This window comes from Oryzias latipes, chromosome 24 (genome assembly GCF_002234675.1).
Source record: "Oryzias latipes chromosome 24, ASM223467v1".
In the NCBI taxonomy this organism is placed as follows: Eukaryota; Metazoa; Chordata; class Actinopteri; order Beloniformes; family Adrianichthyidae; genus Oryzias; species Oryzias latipes.
This window is the reverse complement of record NC_019882.2, coordinates 8,025,668-8,047,298: the sequence shown is the minus strand read 5'-3', so window position 1 is coordinate 8,047,298 and position 21,631 is coordinate 8,025,668. Positions and strand designations below refer to the sequence as shown.

The 21,631-nt window shown below is 39.0% G+C and overlaps 1 protein-coding gene across 3 annotated transcripts in view; it reads left to right on the top strand.

Annotated features, from left to right (window-relative positions):
• Positions 1-21,631, top strand: part of wasf1 (WAS protein family member 1) — a 56,512-nt gene that overhangs the window by 30,146 nt on the left and 4,735 nt on the right. The window contains exons 4-7 of one of the 3 annotated variants that reach the window (XM_020714907.2): positions 6,128-6,281; positions 10,397-10,514; positions 16,965-17,048; positions 19,461-19,517. In XM_020714907.2, coding sequence (XP_020570566.1) covers positions 6,128-6,281; positions 10,397-10,514; positions 16,965-17,048; positions 19,461-19,517 — 413 coding nt within the window. The remainder of the gene's footprint in view (positions 1-6,127; positions 6,282-10,396; positions 10,515-16,964; positions 17,049-19,460; positions 19,518-21,631) is intronic. The other 2 variants (XM_004083490.4, XM_011491620.3) reach the window with 2 other exon arrangements.

Here is a 21,631-nt window from a genome sequence, read left to right as displayed (position 1 = left end):
TGATGGTACACACAAAAACAGGAGACTGGACTCAAATATCCTGACAGAAACCAATAATTTAACCAAAACTAACAAAACTGAACTGAACAGGGAAAGCAAAAGGGTGACAGACAGATAACTGGAAATTTAATAAGTGGAGAGAAAAAAAACACAATTACAGTCTTTGTAGAAAATACTACATAAGAATATATGAATGATAATTTATAAAAAAGAATTACTGAGAATAATTAACAAAATACAGCTGTGTGGATAATTATTAAACTAAACTGGCTGAAAAAAGGAAAAAAACAGTGATTTTCTATTAATCAGTACATTAATAGGCCATGATTTTTGCTGATATAGTTAAATGACACAGAAAAAGTGAACTCATGAACATTAATTTCAAATAACCAAATTTTTAATTGGTTAAAAAAAGTCTATTTTACCTATTTTCAAATGTGTTCAATTTTCAATTTTAAAGATTGGACAAATCTTGGAATTGGTTCTATTTGATGTATTCTCAGTGATGTATTCCCCCCCAGTTTTCTTCTACACAGAAACAAACCTGCAAGCTTCAGACATGATATTGATTGACACACTGAAGTGAATTACGCTGTAGCAGCCCAGAGGTCACTGGGTGGAGGATGGTGGGGGACATGAGGGATGTTTGTCTGAAGGTCGTTGGGAAATGCATGTCTGCGTGCTCTTTGTGTCATAAATTCATCCCTTCAGCCTTACTTCACCTATACCCTGCTGAAAGGATCAACACCCACTTCTCCCTTCAAGCCTGCTACCCCCACACATATTGTCTTCAACCTTTTTATGTCTCTTCCGCCTTCTTCCATCTCCTTGATTAATCTCTCATCTCCCTTCAACCTGGATGGCCCATGGATGCTATTTGTGTTCTGTCAGGCTCCCTTTCCCTTATCACTCCAGCCAGCCAAACTAATGGCCTGTATCCCTTGTTTAATGGCACTGTTACATCATTGCACTGGCTCCAGGCCATTATAGAAGGTAGCACAGCAACCCAGAGTCCCCCTGGGCCCCTAACTGTTTATGTTACCAACTATCTTTTTCTTTTCCACTCAGTTTTGGGTTTGTTTAATCCTGTGCTTTTCTGAAAGAAGGGGTTTCTTTACCTCTATTTTCTTTACCGTTTTGGATTAATTTAGTTCTCAGACCATTGCTCAGACACTGGCAGAACCTCAGAAGTCTCAAAGACAGAAATAATGCATTAGTCTGTTCTGACTCTACTACAGCCTACCCCCCTTGTCAATGTGATGACTGTCCAACACAGCAACACCTCATAGGCATTGTCTCCAATGGCTACTTAAACAGAGCTTGGAGCCACACATTACTAAGTCCAAATGCCCTTACTTTCCAGTGGTTAACAACTGTACAACTAACTGAAGGCAACCTTTTCTTGTGTGCCATTTTACATGTATCCTGTTGTGTCTATATTTTGTACTTTTCATTGTTTTTTTTTCTGTTTGGTCATTCAGAAAACAAAAGATTCCCAACTTTTTTTGTAACAAAGACTGGTTTTATGTAAGACCATATTTTTTAATAATATCAAATATCGTAATGACTTTTCTCTGTCTGTCACATGGTTTATTTATATAAATTAAGTTGGTATTCTTTGCCTAGTTTATCATTTCTGTAGTCTTATATGTTATTGGATTGAGTGTTACATGTACCTGTTGCTCAACTGAAGTCCCTCATTGTCTCAAATATTACGTTGGTATGTTTGGTTGTATCCGGTGTGAGATTGTTACAAAGCGATGTAAATTGGTGTGGTTTCCAGCACACGAGGGAGCTTCTGCATGGAGGTTACTCCTCATATGAAAGCTAGCATACCTCACTTGCCACTTTGTGACTCTTGCGTGAATAATGATAGAATCTCAGGTGTTCACGAGCTTTGCCACTGTAGCTGCAAGTATAATAAATGTTAAACAACGTATACCTTGGTTTAAGGCCAAAAGGTCTTTACAGTCACTGTCACATTCACCCACCCACACACTCATTCACACAGTGATGGTACATCACACTGGCGCCGACCTATAACCACCAGGAGAAGTGTGGTGTTGAGTGTCTTGTACAGTGACACTTTGACATATTGGTGGGTAAGGCTTGAACTTAACCTGCGATCCTCTGATCAGACGTCGACTGGTCTACCTCTGCACCACGGCCACCCGTAACCGACATTAAATGGTGTCGCCTGCCTGCCACATCTCCGGCATTTGTATGTCACCACATATTTTTATTTGGCTTCTTTTAGCCTAGTACTTAATTACACACTAAGCAGCCCTACTCTACAGACCTTCTTCCGTAGAGGGGCAGGTTCAGGCTGTAGATTTAAACAGGTTTGTGATTTTAGCCTTATTATGGGTTCCCTACTTCAGTAGAAGTAGCATAAGCGTAAGTGTCAGTCATCATCATCTAATCACATCAATGTCTGAAAACATTAGAATACAAACATCGTAGAACCAATAGAAGTATTGTTTCGGTTGCTTTTATTGTCATTGTGGGTGTGGCCATAATAATGTTAAGGTTCTAAAAGTCTTCATCAGCATTGACCTACTTTGCCCCCGGCTCTGGAATTCACTACCTCCTGACCTCCAAAACATTGGCTCTCTCTCACAATTCTAAAAAACGAATTTTTCAACTTGCATATTTCTCCCATAATTTGGCACCCTTGGCTGGTTTTAAAGTACATATTTTACTGTACATTTTATTGCTTTTAACTTTCACTATTATGTATGGCGACCTTGGGTTCCTAGAAAGGCGCCTAACAAAAAAAATTGATCATTATTATTTTTTCTTAAATCTGCACTTCTTTTTTGCCTATTCATCTTTGTTTATTTTCCAAAAATAAGCAGTAAAAGTCTCTGTTTTCATATTGGCATACGCTTGTTGCAATTAAAAAAAGTACTTCCTTATATCTTATCATTTTTTATGCTACCATGATAAATAGCTACTTTTACCAGATTTCATATCGATCACATATGCCATAGAAAGATACTATTTTTCACTCCTACATAGTATTTATCACATGCCAGCATATCGCTTTTTCCTTCCATCATATCGTTGATGTTGATGTAATGTACTATAGAGCAGTTTCTTCTTAAAAAGGTCATTATTAATAATATTTTAGACTCATTTCCATGTTTGTGTGTCTCTGTGGTACTTTTGAAGTTAGTGCTGTTTTCTTAAGTATTTTCTTGTTTTTCCTCATGGATTTCTTGCGTTTTGAGCCAAAAAGAAGACAAAATAAGGCAACGTATAAAACAGTAAGGTGTGAAGGGAGCATGGGAAGAGCTGAGGCAAGAGCTGTATTCAACTGAGAAAATGATAAATCAGGGTTGAAGGGAAAAAAAACTAAATGTAGGCCAGCATTTGCATTGAGGTAAGACAGAGATAGTCAGACTTGCTTGGCCTTCTTATCAGCCTCTGCCTCCTGCGCAGTTCACTTTGAGATACGCAGGAAAGAAGAGAGAAGGGCAAAGAAATAGAAAACTTTGAAGGAAGGTGTGTGTGCAGGTGACACCAATTTCCTCACCTCTTTTTTGTTAAAGTGTTTGAGTCAGATGGTATCTGGATAAAAGATGTGAAAGAGGCAGCACTGATTAGAAGCTTTCATCCTGAGATGGATGCTGCTGAAACACCTGCTGGTGCCTAGAACCTTTTTTTAATTAATGATTCATTTAAAACTTTTCCTAAATATAATCTTAACCCTTAAACGTGTATTTTAAGCTTTAAAAAAATGTGTTTTTTTTAATCTAACCAGATTTTGCTTGTATAACTTTTTTATTTTGTATTTATTAATCAGGGTGGAAAGTTGTTGTTTGGGCATCCCACTGTGTGTTACTGATCCTGTGAGTTTGTGTTGTGTTTCCACCTGCACTGATTAGTCATGAGTGCCAGTCTGAGAGCACTTCGCCTCAGATCCATCCTGGCACTTTACGCTAGTTTGTCATTTTCACGTCTGCATGCAGTCCTGGGATAAACCTGGATTTGTTTGGACAGCGAACCCGGTGCTCTCCACTCTTACCCTTTGACCACCGGTTGCTTCCAGGCTTGGCAGGATGTTCTGTCTCTACAGCGGTGCTCTCCGAGGAGGGTTTTCTAAATTTGGGACTATGAGTGGGGAGTGTTGGCGTCAGTTTGTTGAAAATTGCCCTGACTTTGATTTCTGTGGTGGAGCGGGAGACAAAACAAGACAGGAATGAAGAGATTGCAAATATTGATCTTACATCTTCAGCATATCAAATTTGAAAAGAGTTAGTTACATATTTTTTTGCAGAAAAAATACAGGAGAACTTCATCTGAAGAGGACAACAGAAAACTAGTTAAATGTTCGTGCGTGGAAAGCTTTGGAACAAATACAGTAGTATAAATAGAACTGTATGAGGGCCTACAGAGTCCCGGCTGGGTTTGTGCACAAACACACAGCTACCCTGAAATTGATTTGTTGCTTTTTTTAGTCATAATATGGTTAGTTTGAGCTCATTTTCCCTGCTAAGGCAAAAATAAAACCTACTTGGATGCAGTTAGAATAGTTAGTGATCTGTAAATCCTGCTGCTACAATTACCGGTACATCAATACAGGATTTTACTTCTGCTCTCCTTTGGATAAACAAACACCTTCAATATAGGAGTCCACAGCTTTTGTTTTTCCCCTCTCTTTGTATTTCATTTTAAAACACTTTGTTCTTACAATCTAATTTTTTGGATTGAAGTCAGGCAACTTTAGCATACTTCATGAGATCAGGAAGATACATTTTATTTTGAAGAAAAAAAAAGGTGAACACATTTTTTGTCTTTTGAAAAGTACTTGAATTGAATAATTATTGATGTCTAAATGCCAAAGTTGTATGAATTCAAAGTTTTCTACCTTGCACATTTTGGCTGGTGTGTCACGGAGTCTACTAGGCAGACGTTGAAACAAAATGGGGTTTCCTTAAAGAAAATTGTGGGGTTTTAATGGTTTTTTGCAGCATTTTTGTCATGATGGAGGACTACTTAGGACAATTATCTTAAAAATTGCATTTCCAATTATTTTTTTATTCAGATCATTGTGAATCAGGAGCAGATGAAAAAAATAGAGTTGGAAAAAGCTTTTAAGTGCAACGTAGGACTTAGAACGGCAATCCACAAGCTCCCTACCCCGCTCCATACTGATGTAGTCGACAAAATCCATGTGCGTCTTCATTTTCATTTAAGCTGGCATCTGGATCAAAACTGTACGGCTGGATAGCTCTGATAGTTTGCACCAATGGTCCCACCCACAACTTTTTAAATTTTGGCTTAAAACGACAATCATGAATAAAAGACCACTGGGAACGCTTTACATAGATCAAAGGATGATCAGAGTTGGCCATTAAAAGAAGAGCTGCGCTCCATTTTTTTCTCTTAAGGGTGTTTCTTGTACATATGTTTTTGCCTGTGCTTGTTTGCGTGTTTCCTGTCTAAACAGGTGGCGTAATCTCTCCTTCATGCTGCTTTTGAAGCTTAATCCTCCCATTGATCCTGCTCAGGTTACTGCACATTTCTCCTGGGATGCGAATGCCATCCTCCTCTCACTGCTTTGTCTTCTTCCCCCATTTGGTTGCATAGTTCTTAATTATCTGCTACATTTCTCCAAATCATTTTCAGTTTAATTTTCCCCCATTTGGTTGCATAGTTCTTAATTATCTGCTACATTTCTCCAAATCATTTTCAGTTTAATTTTCCTTGTCATTTATTTTGTTTGTAACTTTCATAATCTTCACAGGTTTTTCCTTTTTGTTTGCTAGAAGTTGTTTTCAGTTCTTCCTCTATTCCTATGGACTATACCCTAAAACCTTTAGCTGTTCCATAATAATTTGTTTTTTCTAAAAACGAAAATGCATCACTAAGCACGAGTTCTGTCAGTGGACACTTTTTTCTTAAAGAAATTGATCCAGTTTTGAGGAAATACACACCCTTAACCAAGAGGAGGAGGATGAGGGCTTAAATGATGATGATGATGATGATGACATAAAGTTAAATAGAAGTGATTGTGTTTAGAACTATTTATGTCAATTGCACAGCCAGCAAACACAAGAGGCTGATTTCATAACTACAATTCGGTATTATCCCTAATGGGTTTTGATCTGTCTGTCCCCAGTGTCCCTTCAGGATATCACGATGAGGAAGGCCTTCAGGAGCTCCACCATTCAGGACCAGCAGCTGTTTGAACGGACGTCTCTGCCCGTCCCGATGCAGGAGACCTTCCATACCTGCGAGCAGCCGCCCCCCCTCCACATCCTTACCCCGTACAGGTCTGAACACTGTTGCCGTGACGATTGCTACCTTCCCATTTATTTGAGAAACATTAATGCACATTTGCTGGACAATTCTTTGTTTACGCAAATGAACAGAAATGTCTTAAATGAGGTCTTTGACTTTACGCACTTGGAGTTTTGGAAGTCCGAAACACTGATTTTTGGGCTTCAATATATTCAGATTAAGCGCCAGTTGCCGATGCCGGTGTGTACGTAGCAACACTGCTATTAGTTAGCCGTGTTAGCGTATTTTACAATAACACCTAAATGACATCAGTAAGCACAACCAGAATGAACCCATATATAAGGCGCTCCGAATTACAAGACCCACTTTTGAGTTTTTAGAAATTTGAGGCTTTTAAGTGCGCCTTATATTGCGGAAAATATGGTAGTTAATTTGTTTGTCATCCGTATTTAAGCCCACCTTGGAGGAGCATGAGGCAATCTATGTTTTGTCGTTAGTTTAGCTTAATTTTTGAATTTTTCAAAGCACTTTTTACAGAAAGTTGTTTCGTTTTTATTGTCTACATTTCATAGATCCTACATCATTTAGTTTAATTTATTTTTATTATATTTTTTTATTTTAAAATATTATAAAAACAACAATAGATAAATGTATACACTCATTAGTCACTCAGTCATTAAAACAGTTTCTATTTGACAGAACCCAAAAACGACAAAGTAAATCTGTAGCTGAACCATTTACTTTATAGTTTTGTTGTGTTTGTGGAGCCAAACTCTATTCTTTGATTTGTCAGAGAAAGAATTAAGAGGCACCTTTTCTACTTTCTGCTTTGATATTTCAGTGGTTAATATGAGGCTCACAGTTTTATATAATCACTCAGAGCTGCAAACAATTAAAGTTTGAAACTACTAGATCTAAAAATTGGTTAAAGGAAGCAACAAACATCAATGTATGTAGTGCAGCATCACATGGTTGTAGTGGAAATTACCCCTTTGTGCAAAATATTATGCATAAACATTTTCTTGCTGATAGGAAAAAATGCACTTTTAAAATTGATGTGTGGTTTGCACAGTTTGTGTGTGCAGTGGCTTTCTTTTTATAAAGTATCTTTTTTAGCTGACTTGTTGCTTCAACATCAACCTCTTTTGAAGAACAGCCAGGTGAGCTATGCAATAGAGGGAGTCATCTGAGGAGGAATGATCCATTCCAAGCTCTGCTGATCTGGACTTCCTGTCCTTTCGTGACCTTCTAGATTTGTTGCATTCCTGCTTTGCTTCATTCTTACTTCAGCCTCTTTTCAGCATTTTATCTGGTCACAACAAAAAACATGTAACAGGCAGATGCATGTTTTTTTTAAATTAAAAAAACAAATTGTATGTATACTTTAAACACACATAAGACCTTTGTATTTTGTGGCTTTTTAGAAAGCCATGTTTGAAATCAATCAATTTTTCATTACGATGCTAAAATAGTTCTTTGAACTCAAAGAAATTTCTGTCCTTTTTTCCCCTAAATATCCAACACAATTTCAATGTCCAATCCTTCCTCACCCACAGCAGATCTTCCAACATTAAATGAATGATTGCGATTATTCTTTTGATTAATAATTCAAATCCTGGCCTGCATTTTGATCCTTTTTGATTCATTCTCAATCTCTCATTCTGCCTCCTCCTCCTTCACTCCTACTGTTTCACCCCCCTTCTCTGACATCGAGATGTTCCTTATTAAGTCTTCCACAGTTTTTTTCCTCAGATTTACCCATAAAACCACTTGTTTTTGTTGCTCTTTCATTACACACGCACACTTAATTTATAAGCATAGAAAAGTTTAGTGATTTACCCAAATTCCTACCCTGTAGTGGCTCCAACCTGCACGCTCCAGTAGCTGTTTTTGCCTGTTTTCCTCAGTGTTGAATTCTGTTTTCCTCTCTTTGTGGTGTTGCATGTCATTATACCTTCTTTCTTTTCAAAGCTGTGCCTTCTCATCTTCCATGCACTTTTTTTGGGTGCCACAGCCAAATAATTGCGTCCCCGTACATGGTCGACACTGGATGGAGGCACACTTTACAGTCAGGACCCTTATTAGAGATGGGGAGTTGAGATGGGGAGTTCTCCATCGGTGAGCACTTCCAACTGAAGCTCCTGCAGGGATGAGAAAAAAAAAAAAGGCAAGCAGAGTTGAGATGGCGGATAACTCAATCGCTTTTATTCTTCTAGACATTTGTGATTTCTTTAGGGAAATTAGAATAAAACAGCATTTTAACTGTTCATATAGTAAATCCTAAAGATCCTCTAAGGAGACAAAAAGGATTTTATACTGATTTTCTACTTTTTCCCCACTAACACTATTATTATCAGTCTATCTTTATATGATAGACTCGGTTAAACAGTGAAAGACCAAATAATCCCCCAAAAGACTTTAAAAAAGGTATAAATTTAATCGCATTTTAATAACGACAACAAGCATTTGACCTTCAAACTTGAAATTTGCTGGATTAACCCTAGCTGACAATGACAGCAGTTTCTGACCATCATCCAGTAGCTTTGTACACATCTCAAAGGGTTTCTTGTCATTACAGAAACTCTCCCAAACAATTAGGGTTAATGTTGTAGTTTGCCATCTCAAACTCTGAGTTCCATCCAAAAGTTTGCCATGGGATTGAAGACGTGGAGACTACATAGGGCACTGCAGGCCCCAAATCTGCTTCATTTGAAGTGCTGTGTTTTGGGTTTTATATAATCAATCAATTGAAATCTGATCACTTATTAAAAATATAATTGAATGGAACTATATGCAAACATCTGCTTATAAAGCAATGTCTAGTTTTTAATTTTAAAGATAAAAGATTTTCTTTTAGTTTTGTACGTAAGAACATGTTTTTTTTAAGTTCTGCTTTTAGTTATTTTAAGTCATTCATTATGAGAAAACAAACAAAGTTTACTTCAGAAAGGAAATTTTACAAATGTAATGCAATTAAGTTGTAAACTTGTGATTTGAAATCAAACGCTTTCAGCATTTTGGCAGTGATACCCAGCCCCACTTAGTTCATAGCTGTAATCCCCATTCATACTTTTGACCGTTTTCCTGTTTCCTTTATCAAAAATCCAAGTGCTAGAGAGTCCGCCCTAAAACTGGGAGATTGTAGGTTTGAATCCACATTTGGGGCACACGCTCATATAAAGTGGGACGATGAATAAATTATACAAACTCAGGTGTGTGGCTCTAATGAGACTTTAACATGTTCCTTTAACTCCAAACACAGCGAACTGAACTGATGTAGGCAAGCTGGATGGACATCTTCATCCACCTCTTCTTTGAATCATTCAGATGTTCAAATGCTAACTGTAGACAAACCTGGACTTATGATTTATTTTTTTATTGCAAGATCGATAGGATTCCAGTTCAGATCTTAAGGTATTACCAATTGCTTTCATGGTGATTATGGTCATAAGATCATTGAGGGGAATCGTCATGTATGTGGAGAGATCCTGCATTGAGCCACAGACTAACAGAGACAGATAGTTCTTTTGTTTCCTCACTTAGTGACTAACAAGACCAGCAGTTTTTCAGTTTATCACCTAGCAGCTTGCAGGTTGGGTTGGAACCCATTCTAGTCCTGTGTAGCTCTACAATCTAATCCACAGCAACCTTTGGTCTGGTCTTTGTCCTATAGCTTAGTAAAAAGAGTTAGGAATCTGATTGATTTGTGTCATTTATACAGGTAAAATGATTAAAACGGTTATTTTCATCACAAATGTATGTTTATTAATTTACCGGTAGTCAAATGCATTTCTATTTTCCGGATTTCTGGTTATTTTTCGCTCTCTCTTTTTAGGCTCGGTTTATGCTTCGTAGAGATTTGTAATCGCTCGGGTCACGAGATGATAACATCATCAGCGATTGGAATTTTTTGTATTTTTCAGTACAATCGCGTCATACTGTGCATTGCATTCTAAATACAAGAGGGTTTAGACGTTTTATAGATGCTTCATGAAGTATAAATCTGGCAAAAAACAAATATAGTGTTAAATGTAAGCAAACCTTTTCAAACACTGGCCATTACTTTTGTTATTTATCTCCTGTATCTCTATTGTAACCTCTTTGACCAAAAACCAGAACCAAACAATCCTTTTTTTTTTATCTGCAGGGATGATGGGAAGGAATGCCTCAAGTTTTACACAAATCCATCGTATTTCTTTGATCTGTGGAGGGAAAAGATGCTGCAGGACACAGAGGACAAGAGGAAGGAGAGGCGGAAACAGAAGGTAGGTGTCTATGTTTTCCTCTCTATTAAGACTTTTTTGTTTCATTTGTGGTGAACATCTGGATTTGTGGAAGCTGTTTTTCCTCAGATACAAACTGAGGTGTGAATGAACAGACAGATCCACAGGCTTGACTTTGTACCACGTTGCCTTTTGCATGTATTAGTCACCGCTCTTCCTTCACTCAACCCTCTCGGTTTTTACTCATGTGATCATTAAATCTAATTAATGAGAGCATCTGCTCCTCACCGCCCCACACTGAGCTTCTTCTCTCCTCCTCTGCACACATGCATGAAGACACAGAACAATATGTACTTTTTTTATCTCCCCTCACAGTGAAACAAGGGGGCTTCTTGACATAGATTGAAAAATTGTTCATAAATTACAGTAGCCCCCCCCCCCACCTCTACTTGATTCTGAGGATTTTCCCACCCTCAGCACCAGCGGCTCTGATCAGCACCAGCTTGCGTTTTCCTGCGTGGGAAGCAGCTACACCTCCTGGCAGTCAATCACAGCTTATTACAGTCACGGCAGCCCGGAATAAAAAGAGTTATTTTCCATCGAAGGCCCGTTCAAACTAAGACGATATAATTTGTTGCTTATGAAGTTCATAATGATGTAGAAATGTCAAAGAAAGGACAGGGAAGTTTGGATGAAAGTCGGAGTAAAAGGCATCACTGATAGGTACTGATCTACCTCATTTGTGTCCGTACATTGAAGTCATTTGTTGGAGAGCTCATTTTCCCCAGAGGTTGCTGCGGCCACTCCCGTTCGTAGTCAATGCTCATTCCACTGATTTTCTTCTAATTACAGCCGCGGGTGGGCTCAGCTCGTAAAGCTTCTTCATTTCCCCCCTCATCAAATCCAGAGACCCCATGGAAGTGCCCAACAGGCGTTCACAAGGGCAGCAGGATAGACGAGGGATTACTCAAACTTATTTTTTTGTTGGGGGATAAACGGTGCGAGTTAAGTTCAGTGTGCACATGTGTCTTTGAGAAATACTTAAAGAAAAAATTGAGGTATACATTTATAAAGCATTAATTCACCACCAAAGGTGTACAAAGTAACTACAGATGATATGAACGTAGTCATTAAGATCCAGCTCAGTTCAGATCAGTCAAAAATGCTAAATGATTTTATCTGTAATCTGATGATGGTCTGTGAAAGTGACAAGCAGATTGTAAGGAATCGTTCTCTGCATCATTCCTCGTGCTGAGCATGAAAATGACGTATGGAGCAGAACCAGCACAACCAGAGTCAAAAAGCACATAGCAAAACCAGAAACACAGCAACACGTGTTATGAGACAAAAGGGGGACTTGGTGGTAGAAGCTGCAGCGATGACTCATACACTAATGAATGAGTAGAGGAAGGAGGGACAGGGAAGCAGGTGAGGAAAACACTTCCTTATCCTAGATCAGGGGTCTGCAACCTGAACCTCCAGAGCTAAAAGCACCTTTTTAATTCTCTCTTGTGGCTCTTTGGCCCTTTAAGAAAAACGCAACCGTTTTAAAAAAATATCACATTTTTAGTTTTGGTTTATTTGTTTTGGTGAATTAATTTTAGTCATTTATATTTAGATTTTTATCAACTGCGCAAAGTGATAGTAAAATGTTTAATCTGCTGTCAGAAAGGTCTATTATTAGAATCATTTAAAGCTCATTTTCTGATCTTCTGCTGCACATCAGTGGTCCTCGGGTGGTCCTCTGGTAGCTCAGATGGGATTTTACAAGGCTGTTATGTTTATTTTTGATAGAAAATGGAGAAAAATGATAAAGATGCACCAAAGTCCATAGTGATAGAAAATGTTCGACTTTATAGTATTTTTTAATTAAAGTACATTTCCTGGAGCAGGAACATTTTATTTACTATACGGGGCGCTTTATTTTGAAAGGAACTAGTATGTGCTGATGCCAAAAGTAAAAGAAAATATAATAGCTATAAATAGAAAAAGATCATTCTTTTATAATTCAATTATTGTAAATGTTCAAAAGGTTAATTTTATAGGTGAACGGCGAAGTGGGACTCAGCGGCTCTTGCTGGGTTTTGGTTGCAGAAGGCTGTCCTACGTTAACTCCATCAGTCCAAGTAGCACAAGTCAAAGAGGATCCCTCAGCTCGACTTTCACTTCAATTTGACCAGAAAGCCAAGTCTTGCCTTAAAGACAGAGGCCGTGTCTGCCTCTTGAACTGAAGTAAGAGAAGAGCCTGATAGCAGCACACAAAAGGGTAACTTTAAAGTGAAAGCTGTAAATTCTTATGCTTTGCTCCTTGGGTGACTTTAATGTTCTCAGGTCTCATGATCAGTTTGCCTCGCTGAGTGCATGTGTGCCTTTTACAATGTGTGTTCTCTGTTCCCTCATCTTTTTGTTTTCACCTTCAGACTTAAACTTTTATTTTGAAATCTTTTTTCACACACTTAGCATGAATGAACACAAAAACGCACAATTCAAACCTGATATAATATACTTTTTTGAGAGGGCATTTTATGTTGAAACGGATTGTCTATGCTTACTTTAATTCCTTCTTTCAATATTGTCTATCTTTCTGTTTTGCCCTATTTCCTCTTCTTATTGATGCATTTTGGTGGCCAAAAAATTGATTAAATGACCAATCAAAGGCAGCTTTTTCTGATTTGTCTGATTTATAACAAATGAAGCAAAAGAGGAAGCAGACATTTAAGGAAAATCCTATAAAATTATTTTTAATTAAATCCTATAGAGATAGACATGCTGTAAAAGAAAACCTCTAATGAATTTTAGAATTTTACCATTTCAAAACATTTTGCCTGATTCCAGCCATTTTTTGTACCGTTGCTCTAACGTCAAATTTAACTCGCCGTTCCTGAAAAATGCTGTCAGAAACCGATGATAAACGAGACGCTGCGGACAGAAGAGCAAAGAAAGCTGCAAGGTTCTAATCTTGTTAGCTCCTGCATTAGCCCCGGCCTCTGGGGATGAGCTGTAGACTACAGTATGTGCTGAGCCAGTCGCAGAAAGAAAAGGAAGAGAAGAAATCCCAGAGATGGAGCGGAGAGCGGATGAAGAAGAAAATCTTGCTGCCTCTTTGTTTCAAGCGGTCTATCTGAGTTCCTTCTTGAGAGTCTTTTAGGCTTTTTGGTTTTTAGTCTTGAAACAGAAATGTTACCAATTAGTTTTTCAAAATATGCCTCATTTTTCATTACATGTAAACTTTCTTTAAACCTCAAATCAAAAGCAATATTTATCTAATTGCTAAATCATTTTGCAATTTACATTAAAAATGTGAAAATTTACCACATTTATTTTAATTATGGTTTTCAATTTCTCTGTGAAAAACCTGATATTAACAAAAAACATTTTTTTTTCATACTGATGCTATTTTATCCGTACTCATGATATTTGTCCCCTACTGTGTAGTTCCTCAGGTACAAAAAGTCATTTTTGTCATTTTAAACCCCTATCTACAAATAGAAATGTGAAATGTTTTTTTCATATTGAAAAGTTTTAAATGTTGAGCCATAATAAATAGCTTTTAATGGTACAAGAATAAGAAAATAAAAACATAAGAGAACAAAAAACGTATTTGCATTTTAATAATATTTAACTAGACAACTTACCCCCTTCCTCATATAACCTCATAATAGGGTGAGGGGGTGGGGGGCTTAGCCTGCGATGAGCCTTGGGGGGGGGGGTTTACTAGGCAGTGACCCCCCTCCTGTGGTTGCCGTATGGAGTGGGCCCCCCCTCTTTCGGTTTTATTTGCACCTTAGACATGTAGGGCCCTTGGTAGGGGGGGTGCTTGGACATCACTGCCAGCAAGCAGCGGATGTCCTCCTAGCACCCTACCCGCCAATTTTAACCGCACCTTAGACATTTAGGGCCCCTTGGTGGGGAGGGTGAGGGGACGTCACTGTGAGTAATCAGGAGACGTCCCCTTAGTGCCCTACCCGCCAATTTTAACCGCACCCCCCTTAGTACACACACCCCTCCCCCCTCAATATATACATCCCAACATAAACACACACACATGCACACACACACTCTCTCAAACACACATACACGCACACACATTTTGCAAGGAAGGTGGGACCTAGGACCATCTGTCCCCTGCCTCTTCCCTGGTGGGGGGTACGGGCCCCTTTGCAACGGCGGCTGTGTCCCCGGGGTGCTGGCTTCCTGGGCCCGGCGGTGCTCTCTCCGCGCGGTGGGGGGGTTCACATTACATCTGAGCCGGGGGTGTTCGTGTCCCTGGGGGGTGGGTTCTGGTCCTTGCTCCTGAGTGCTGGGCCCCGCCAAATTTCCAACTGTGGCCGAGCCTGGTCGGGCCATATTTACAACACCCCTTGTGGGCCCTCTTTTTTCCCCGGGGTTCCCCCCTCCTGGGCGGGGGCGGCGGGCCCCTGCCTCGCTCCTCCCTGGACCAACCGTTGGCCGGGCGGATGGCTGCCTGGAGTGCGGAGTGGGTCTCCCTTGGGGGGTCCTGGCCCGTACCTGGGGTTGGGGCGGGGGGATGCCCGGAACTCCTGGGTGGTGGTGGGGTGCTCGTCTGGGGCTGTGGGCGTCCTTCTCCGGTGGGGCCCTGCGTTGGGTTCTCCCGGCGCGGCGGGGGGGCTGCTCTCCTGGTTGGGCTGGGGCGGCGCCCTCTTTCCCTCCGTGCCTCCCTGCTCTCTGGCTCTGGGGGCCTTGCGGCGGCCCTGCTGGCCCTGGCCTGGGTGGCGGGCTTGGTCGCCCGGGCGGCGGTTGTTCCCTGCCGGTTCCCGTGTGGTGTTGGGGGGAATCCGGCTGCCGCTGCTGGTGCGGTGGGGGTCTTGGGGTGGGGATGGCTGGGCACTCTCCCTCCTTCTTTTCACGTTCCACCATCCATTTTAGAAGAACATAAACACTCACCTGAGCACAGGTGTCAGCTCAACAGACTGAATGACTGAAATATTTCACACTAGTTGGTTTTAAGGCATAAGTATGCGTGTGAACACTATCTGTTTTGTGTACATGTCGACAGGTGGACATTTTTGCAACTAACAGGTGTGTTTATAACATTTGAGTGTGTGTGTGGACAGGCTCCGCCCTTTTTTTTTGTTTTTTTTTTACATTTGAACCTTACCATAATGAGTAACAACCAGTAAACTTGTTGCTTTATGCTGCTTCATGGTCTTATCCCCCTTCCCCTCCTATTATCACCCCCTACCCCCCCTCTCTCTAACGTCCCTCTTTCTTCTTCCCTTCTTTCCTTTTCCGTCCGGTCCAACACCAAAGATTTTCAGACATGTTTGAAATTAATAAAGTTTGGCCTCAATTACAAAAGGGGTTTATTCAGACATACCTTTGGTTTGTCTGAAGATTAATAACCCCTCTTGTTAAAGTAAAATATGTCCAACCCAAGAGGCCCTCAGCTCTCATCTGTCTGCCTAGCTGTTGGACAGGACAAGTTAAAAAAAAAAAAAAAAAAAAAAAAAAAAAAAATATTTAACTAGACAATCTTTAGAGTAGAGAACAACTTTCTGAATAATGTTTCAATAATTTTATATGAAAAACTGTTATTGTCTTTAAGATAAGTAATAATTTTGTTTTGTTTCAATTTATAAAATACAAATATTACATTTGTAATTTTAAGACTTTTACAATTAAGTTAACTAGTATGTATGTATATGTATATATATATATATATATATATATATATATATATATATATATATATATATATATATATGCTATATAGGCATATATTATTTTTCAACCATTTTACATGTGATTACGTGTTTACATGTGATAATATAATAGTTTCTTTCCAACAGTTAAAGAACCACTCCAATAAAAATTGTGTTTTTAACATGTTCTTGTGGCATCTTTCTGATGATAAAAGGGCATATCTAAGGAAAGTTAAGCCTAAAATTGCATTTTTGAGTATATCTTTATTCAAATCGTTGTCCAGCAGGAGCAGACGTAAAAATTACATTTGACAAAGAGCTTATTTGTGACGTAGAAAATAGGCTCCACTGGGAACCACTGGGAACCCTTTAATAAAAGATCAAAAGATGATCAGAGTGAATGAAGAAGAAAAAAACAAATTCTACTAATTTTTGGCAAACATAAATGCAAAGGTTTTCAGAGCAGCTGTCATCATGGATGGCGACCTCTTAAATAAAGACAATCTGGTCAAACTTCCGTGGATTTGAATGCATAGATTTAGTTTATGTAAATGTGATGGTTAATAACTCCAGGTTTTGTAGCTCTTACAGACGTATAGTAACGGTATCACTCATGTTGGAGCTGTTTTTGCTGTTTAATGAGCCCAGCTTGAGCTGCAGGCGTGTTTTCAGTTTTGTCCTGACATTAGTGTCTAAAGCTGGAGGGGGATAAATAATGTTTTAAAAAAGTCTCCCTTGTTGTCAGGATCTCTTTTTTTGTCTTCTCTTTCCTGCCAAGCTTCGCTTTCTGTTCTTTTCTGAATCCTTGTCTTTATCTAACCTTGTGCAGCTGGAAATGCCTTATCTTGTGTGTCCCAAGAGCCTTAAAAGAGCCCTCTCTGAAACCCCTTCTCCTTTCTTTCCTACCCCAGAGGTAAGAGCTAGAATCCCCCCCCCCCCCCCCCCCCCTTTTCAGTTGGAGCGTCTGCTCCCGGAGCAGCGGCTTGCAGCCCTCACTCTCTCCTCGCCATTCCCGTCTCCTCTGGGCAAACGAACCGCCCACCTCCAGCCCGTTACTAACAACCACCCCAGCACACCTACATCCTAGTTCTAAATCGGGGATGACGCTCACCAGCCCTTGACATTGATTACTGCTTTCATGAGTAATCCGACTGTTGGCCGTAAACATATGTCAGGGTCGACAGGTCCAACATTTTACTTAAAAACACCATGCAGTTCGAATTGTTTTGCCCAGAAAAGCTCAAATGTTCTGATTCCACAGGAACTTACCAAAAAAAATAAATAAACTGAAACAAAGGATTCTGGGAAAGTATGGCAACATCATTTCCACTTCTAACTGCAGTTCTAATTCAACATTTCAACTAACATTTCACCACATTTTTAATGTATTTTCCTTGGAATGCTGTAACACGAGATGCATGATTTTTCCTGATTTAAACCCAAACTCAAAGGAGCATGTCAGCACAAACACTCATAGAGCCAATAAATATCTGTTTATTGTAAAAATGATTTATGAAGGAAGCACAAGTCTCTGATGTTGCATTCTTAGAAACATTTACTCACTTTAAACTCTCTTCTATTAAGTGTTGCAATGAACTCACAGGGAAATGAAAAACAAAAAATAAACGTAGTTCCGTCAGCAGCGCCTTTATGCAAACATCAGCGTGCACGGACCAAAGGGGCAAAACATGTACGCACATGAACTCACACTTCCTCCGTTGTTTGCCCTTTTTCCTTTAAATAGTAGGTTTAAGGCTCATCCGCAAACTTAAAACATGGCAGACAGGTGTCTTATAGTACCTCCGTTTAATGTCAGGGAGACATAGAGCAACACACTGAAGCCCGGTTTAAAGGGCTTTAAATCTACTCCTATAAATGTAATCATATGTGGCAGTTAAAAGTTAGAGCACAGCTAATTTGTTTAATCTGCTTAGACTCAACCGACTTTGGAGGAGTCGGATGAAAAATGCTCCCTGCGAATTAGCAATAGCTTTTACTCCTTTAAGCGTGCTCACATGCAAAGGACAGCAGGGATGGACCAAAGCAGAAGACATGTGGGAGGTGTTTTCTTTTTTAATCTGCAGAGATTAAGTACTCATGGAATAAAGACATTTTTATGTTTGAGACACTTTGTAGCCTGTTTTTAGTTGTAGAATGCAGTTTTTCTGTCAATATTCAACATTTTAAGTCGATTAACTAGATGAGAAGTCAGATTTTTAGTACCTGCATTGATTTAGGCGTTAAAAGTTATTCAAATCTTTTTATGCACATTTTTAGGGGATCAGTACGGTGGCCATTAAGTGTAAATCACACCAAGAAAGCACTCAATGCAACAATGTATTAAAGATCACGGCTATTAAAAAAGCAAAACAAATAATAAGAAAACATTAAATTTTAGAAATTGAAACAAAAATGTAGAAACCAAAACTCAATTCCAAAATAGTGAAAAAAAATCAAAATCAAATAACAGAACAGTAGAAATTTCCAAAAATTAAAAATTAAATGCAAAAAAACACAGTAAGACACCGGAAAAGGCAGGAATTATGGGACGATTTGCACTTCAGCAAAGATACTCAATAAATAATAATAAATCTACCCAAATAAATGTTAATACTGCAAAAATGACAAAAAACAAACATCCATCCTAGGTATACATCTAGTGGCATTTCAGTTTGATAACTTATAAAAAATGAAGGTTTCTTTTAACTTTTATTTATTTTATTGTAATTCATTTTTTAAATGTTGGTGCTTGTAAAGTTGAACTAATCTGTTTTTGTTTTAAACCTTTAGCCTTTTCAACAAATATAGCAAATTTTATTGAAATGTTTCATTCTTAATGATTTTGCCCGTGTGCATATACAGAATACTGAGGAGGGTCATGTGATCAGAGAGTATTTATGTGTTAACGTGTTGGGTCTCAAATGTAAAATGCTGTCATCAAATGTATTTACCAGCGCACGTGTGTGTGTGTGTTTGTGTGTGTGTGTGTCTTCAGCCTTTTTTCTGGCTTGTCCTGTCATTCCAGCGAGCTCTCCCTCTTTCCATTGCTTTCTCTGCTGTTTGTGCACTGTTGTGTGTTTGTGTGTGTGCGTGCGGCGCTGTGTTTGTGAACCTGCATTGTGACGTCCTGGAGGCTGCCGTTTTCTGTCGAACAGCGTTTTCTTTCCCTCTCTTGTTCTCACCGCCCCCGCAGTATTGTTCCTGTTGACTGGCAGCTGCTCTGCTCACTGCTGGACCTTTTTTATTTTTTTATTTTTTATGGCCCCCCCACACGCCATCCCCTCATCCCTGGTGCTTCTCTTGTGTTTTATTTTGTTTCTTGTAGTTGCAGGACCCCCGCATGTATGATCAGGTCTATAGGTACTTAGACCTTCCAGGGCAGGTATGTGTTAATAAGAAATTGCGTGAAAACTTTAAAACGCCGTCTGTGATTTCTGCTTCTGCAGCTTTCTGCTGCGCTCCTACAACTCGTGTGTGTGTGTGTGTGTGTGTGTGTGTGTGTTAAAAGTCAGTCATGCTGAAGGAGGCAGGGAGTGCTAGAGAATTTACTAATACAAAAATTAATTGATTCTTTTCACTCAAAAACTTAAGATTTAAGTCATTTTTCAGTCATTAAGCACTTCCTGTTCTCCCATGTATGATTGCTTTTTTTTGTTTTTGTGAAACTGCTTGTAAATATTTGTGGTTTTTGTGTTCAAATCAAATCAAATTACTGTAATTAAATGTGCATAAATGAGCTTCAGGGAGACACAAATCTGATTTTACCCCCCCTTTTTAAGTGGTTAGTTCATGCTGGGCATAAAATAATGAAAGACAGTTTGTAAACATTTCATATAAAATGGGAATTCTGAGGAATCTTAAGTTCTGGTTCCACTGAACGCTGAAGTGGATGCAACAACATGCTTTTAGCCATATGGAGACACATTTAAGAGCGATTCAGCTTTGGTTTTTAAGGACTGCAAGCTAATGTTGGTGTTCCAGACAAGAAATAGAACGGTAATGTTTTATGGTTTAAAAGCATATTATGCCCTCAGACAGTATAAATTCTAAAAGTTTTATTTAAACACAATCAAAATATCAATTTACTTAATAAAAACATCTTGTATACACAAGCATATTTACTTCCTGTTGTAAAACAGAGATGAGAGACACTCCCTCTTTCAGTGGAACCAGGGCTTTGAGCGCTTTCACACTGGGCTGTTTGGTCCGCATCAGTTTGGAGAGTTTTCTGCAGGTTTGATTCATCTGCAGTGTCAAAGTGGAAATGTAAGCCAAATGAAGTGAACGATGTCAACATCAAGCCTTGCTAAAAGAATTTACAAAACAGCCTTCAGAATGAAAACATTATTACGGCCTGTAGGAGTCTTGGACTGCAAGGACCAGATGGATTTTGCAAACTCACCAAAATTTGTACACACCTAGCACTCGGTAAAAATTAATGTTGGACAAAATTAACCCCCACCCCAAAAAGATAAAACCACATTGGGCAAAATTGAATGTGGGCAAAATATCTAATGGGGCTGTATTTGAAAATCCACCAACAAAACCAAAACACACGTGGGATATCCAAAAGAAATGTTAAAGTTATTATGAAATGGACACAGGAGCTACAGCTTGGCGCCCATTTTTTTGGCAAAGTATGAAATTTGTCGCTTTTCCCATTTTTCTCCCAATAAGGGAAATCAAAACTTGTTTAAGCGATCTTCATGAAATATGACACTCATGCCGCCAGCACAACTCTACACCGACAACCGAAGTTTTGTTGACCTTTGATGCCGCCATCTTACATTTTCTAAAAGCAACAAACTAACGCCTTTTGTACTAGCAACACATTTTTATATACTCCTAGGAATTTCAATTTTTTGCCTCCTAACTCCTCGAGCATCGTTAGGAGGCTACTTTGGAAAACATAGAAACATCTAGAAAAAGTAGAATTTGAACGGCAAGCTCATAAAATAGGCGTCCCCCTGTTACTCACACAATTTTAAATGGAATATGGGGAAAATTTCATACATGAATGCCTAGCCCAAGATTAAAGAAAATATATAGCAAACAAAATGAGTATATTAGGACTGTGAGCAAAAAAAAAAAAAAAAACCTTTGTTGCCAAGGAAATCCAAAAATGTACTTTTGCCAATTCTTGAAAAAACTACATAGACCTGTCTGTCACACCCAAGCAACCAAAATAAAAAATGGTTGCTATGGAGATAAAACCAACAGAAAAACAGAAAAGCTCTGACCAGGGTGGAGAGGCAGTCTCATGGTCAATGTAATTTTCAGGCAGTGGTGCCCCCACACAAAGAGATGTCGTAACTGCATGGAATTTAAATCCAGTCAATGTGAAAACAAACCAAATTACGGTAAACAAAAAGGTTTTTTTTGGCAATTCTTAACCAGTCAAACCAAGTCTGTCCTACTGTGAAAGCGCTCTCAATATAAATCTGAGTGCAAGCCTCTCGTCTGTTCTTTCAGCCTGTTATCTTCTCTTCTTTTTGC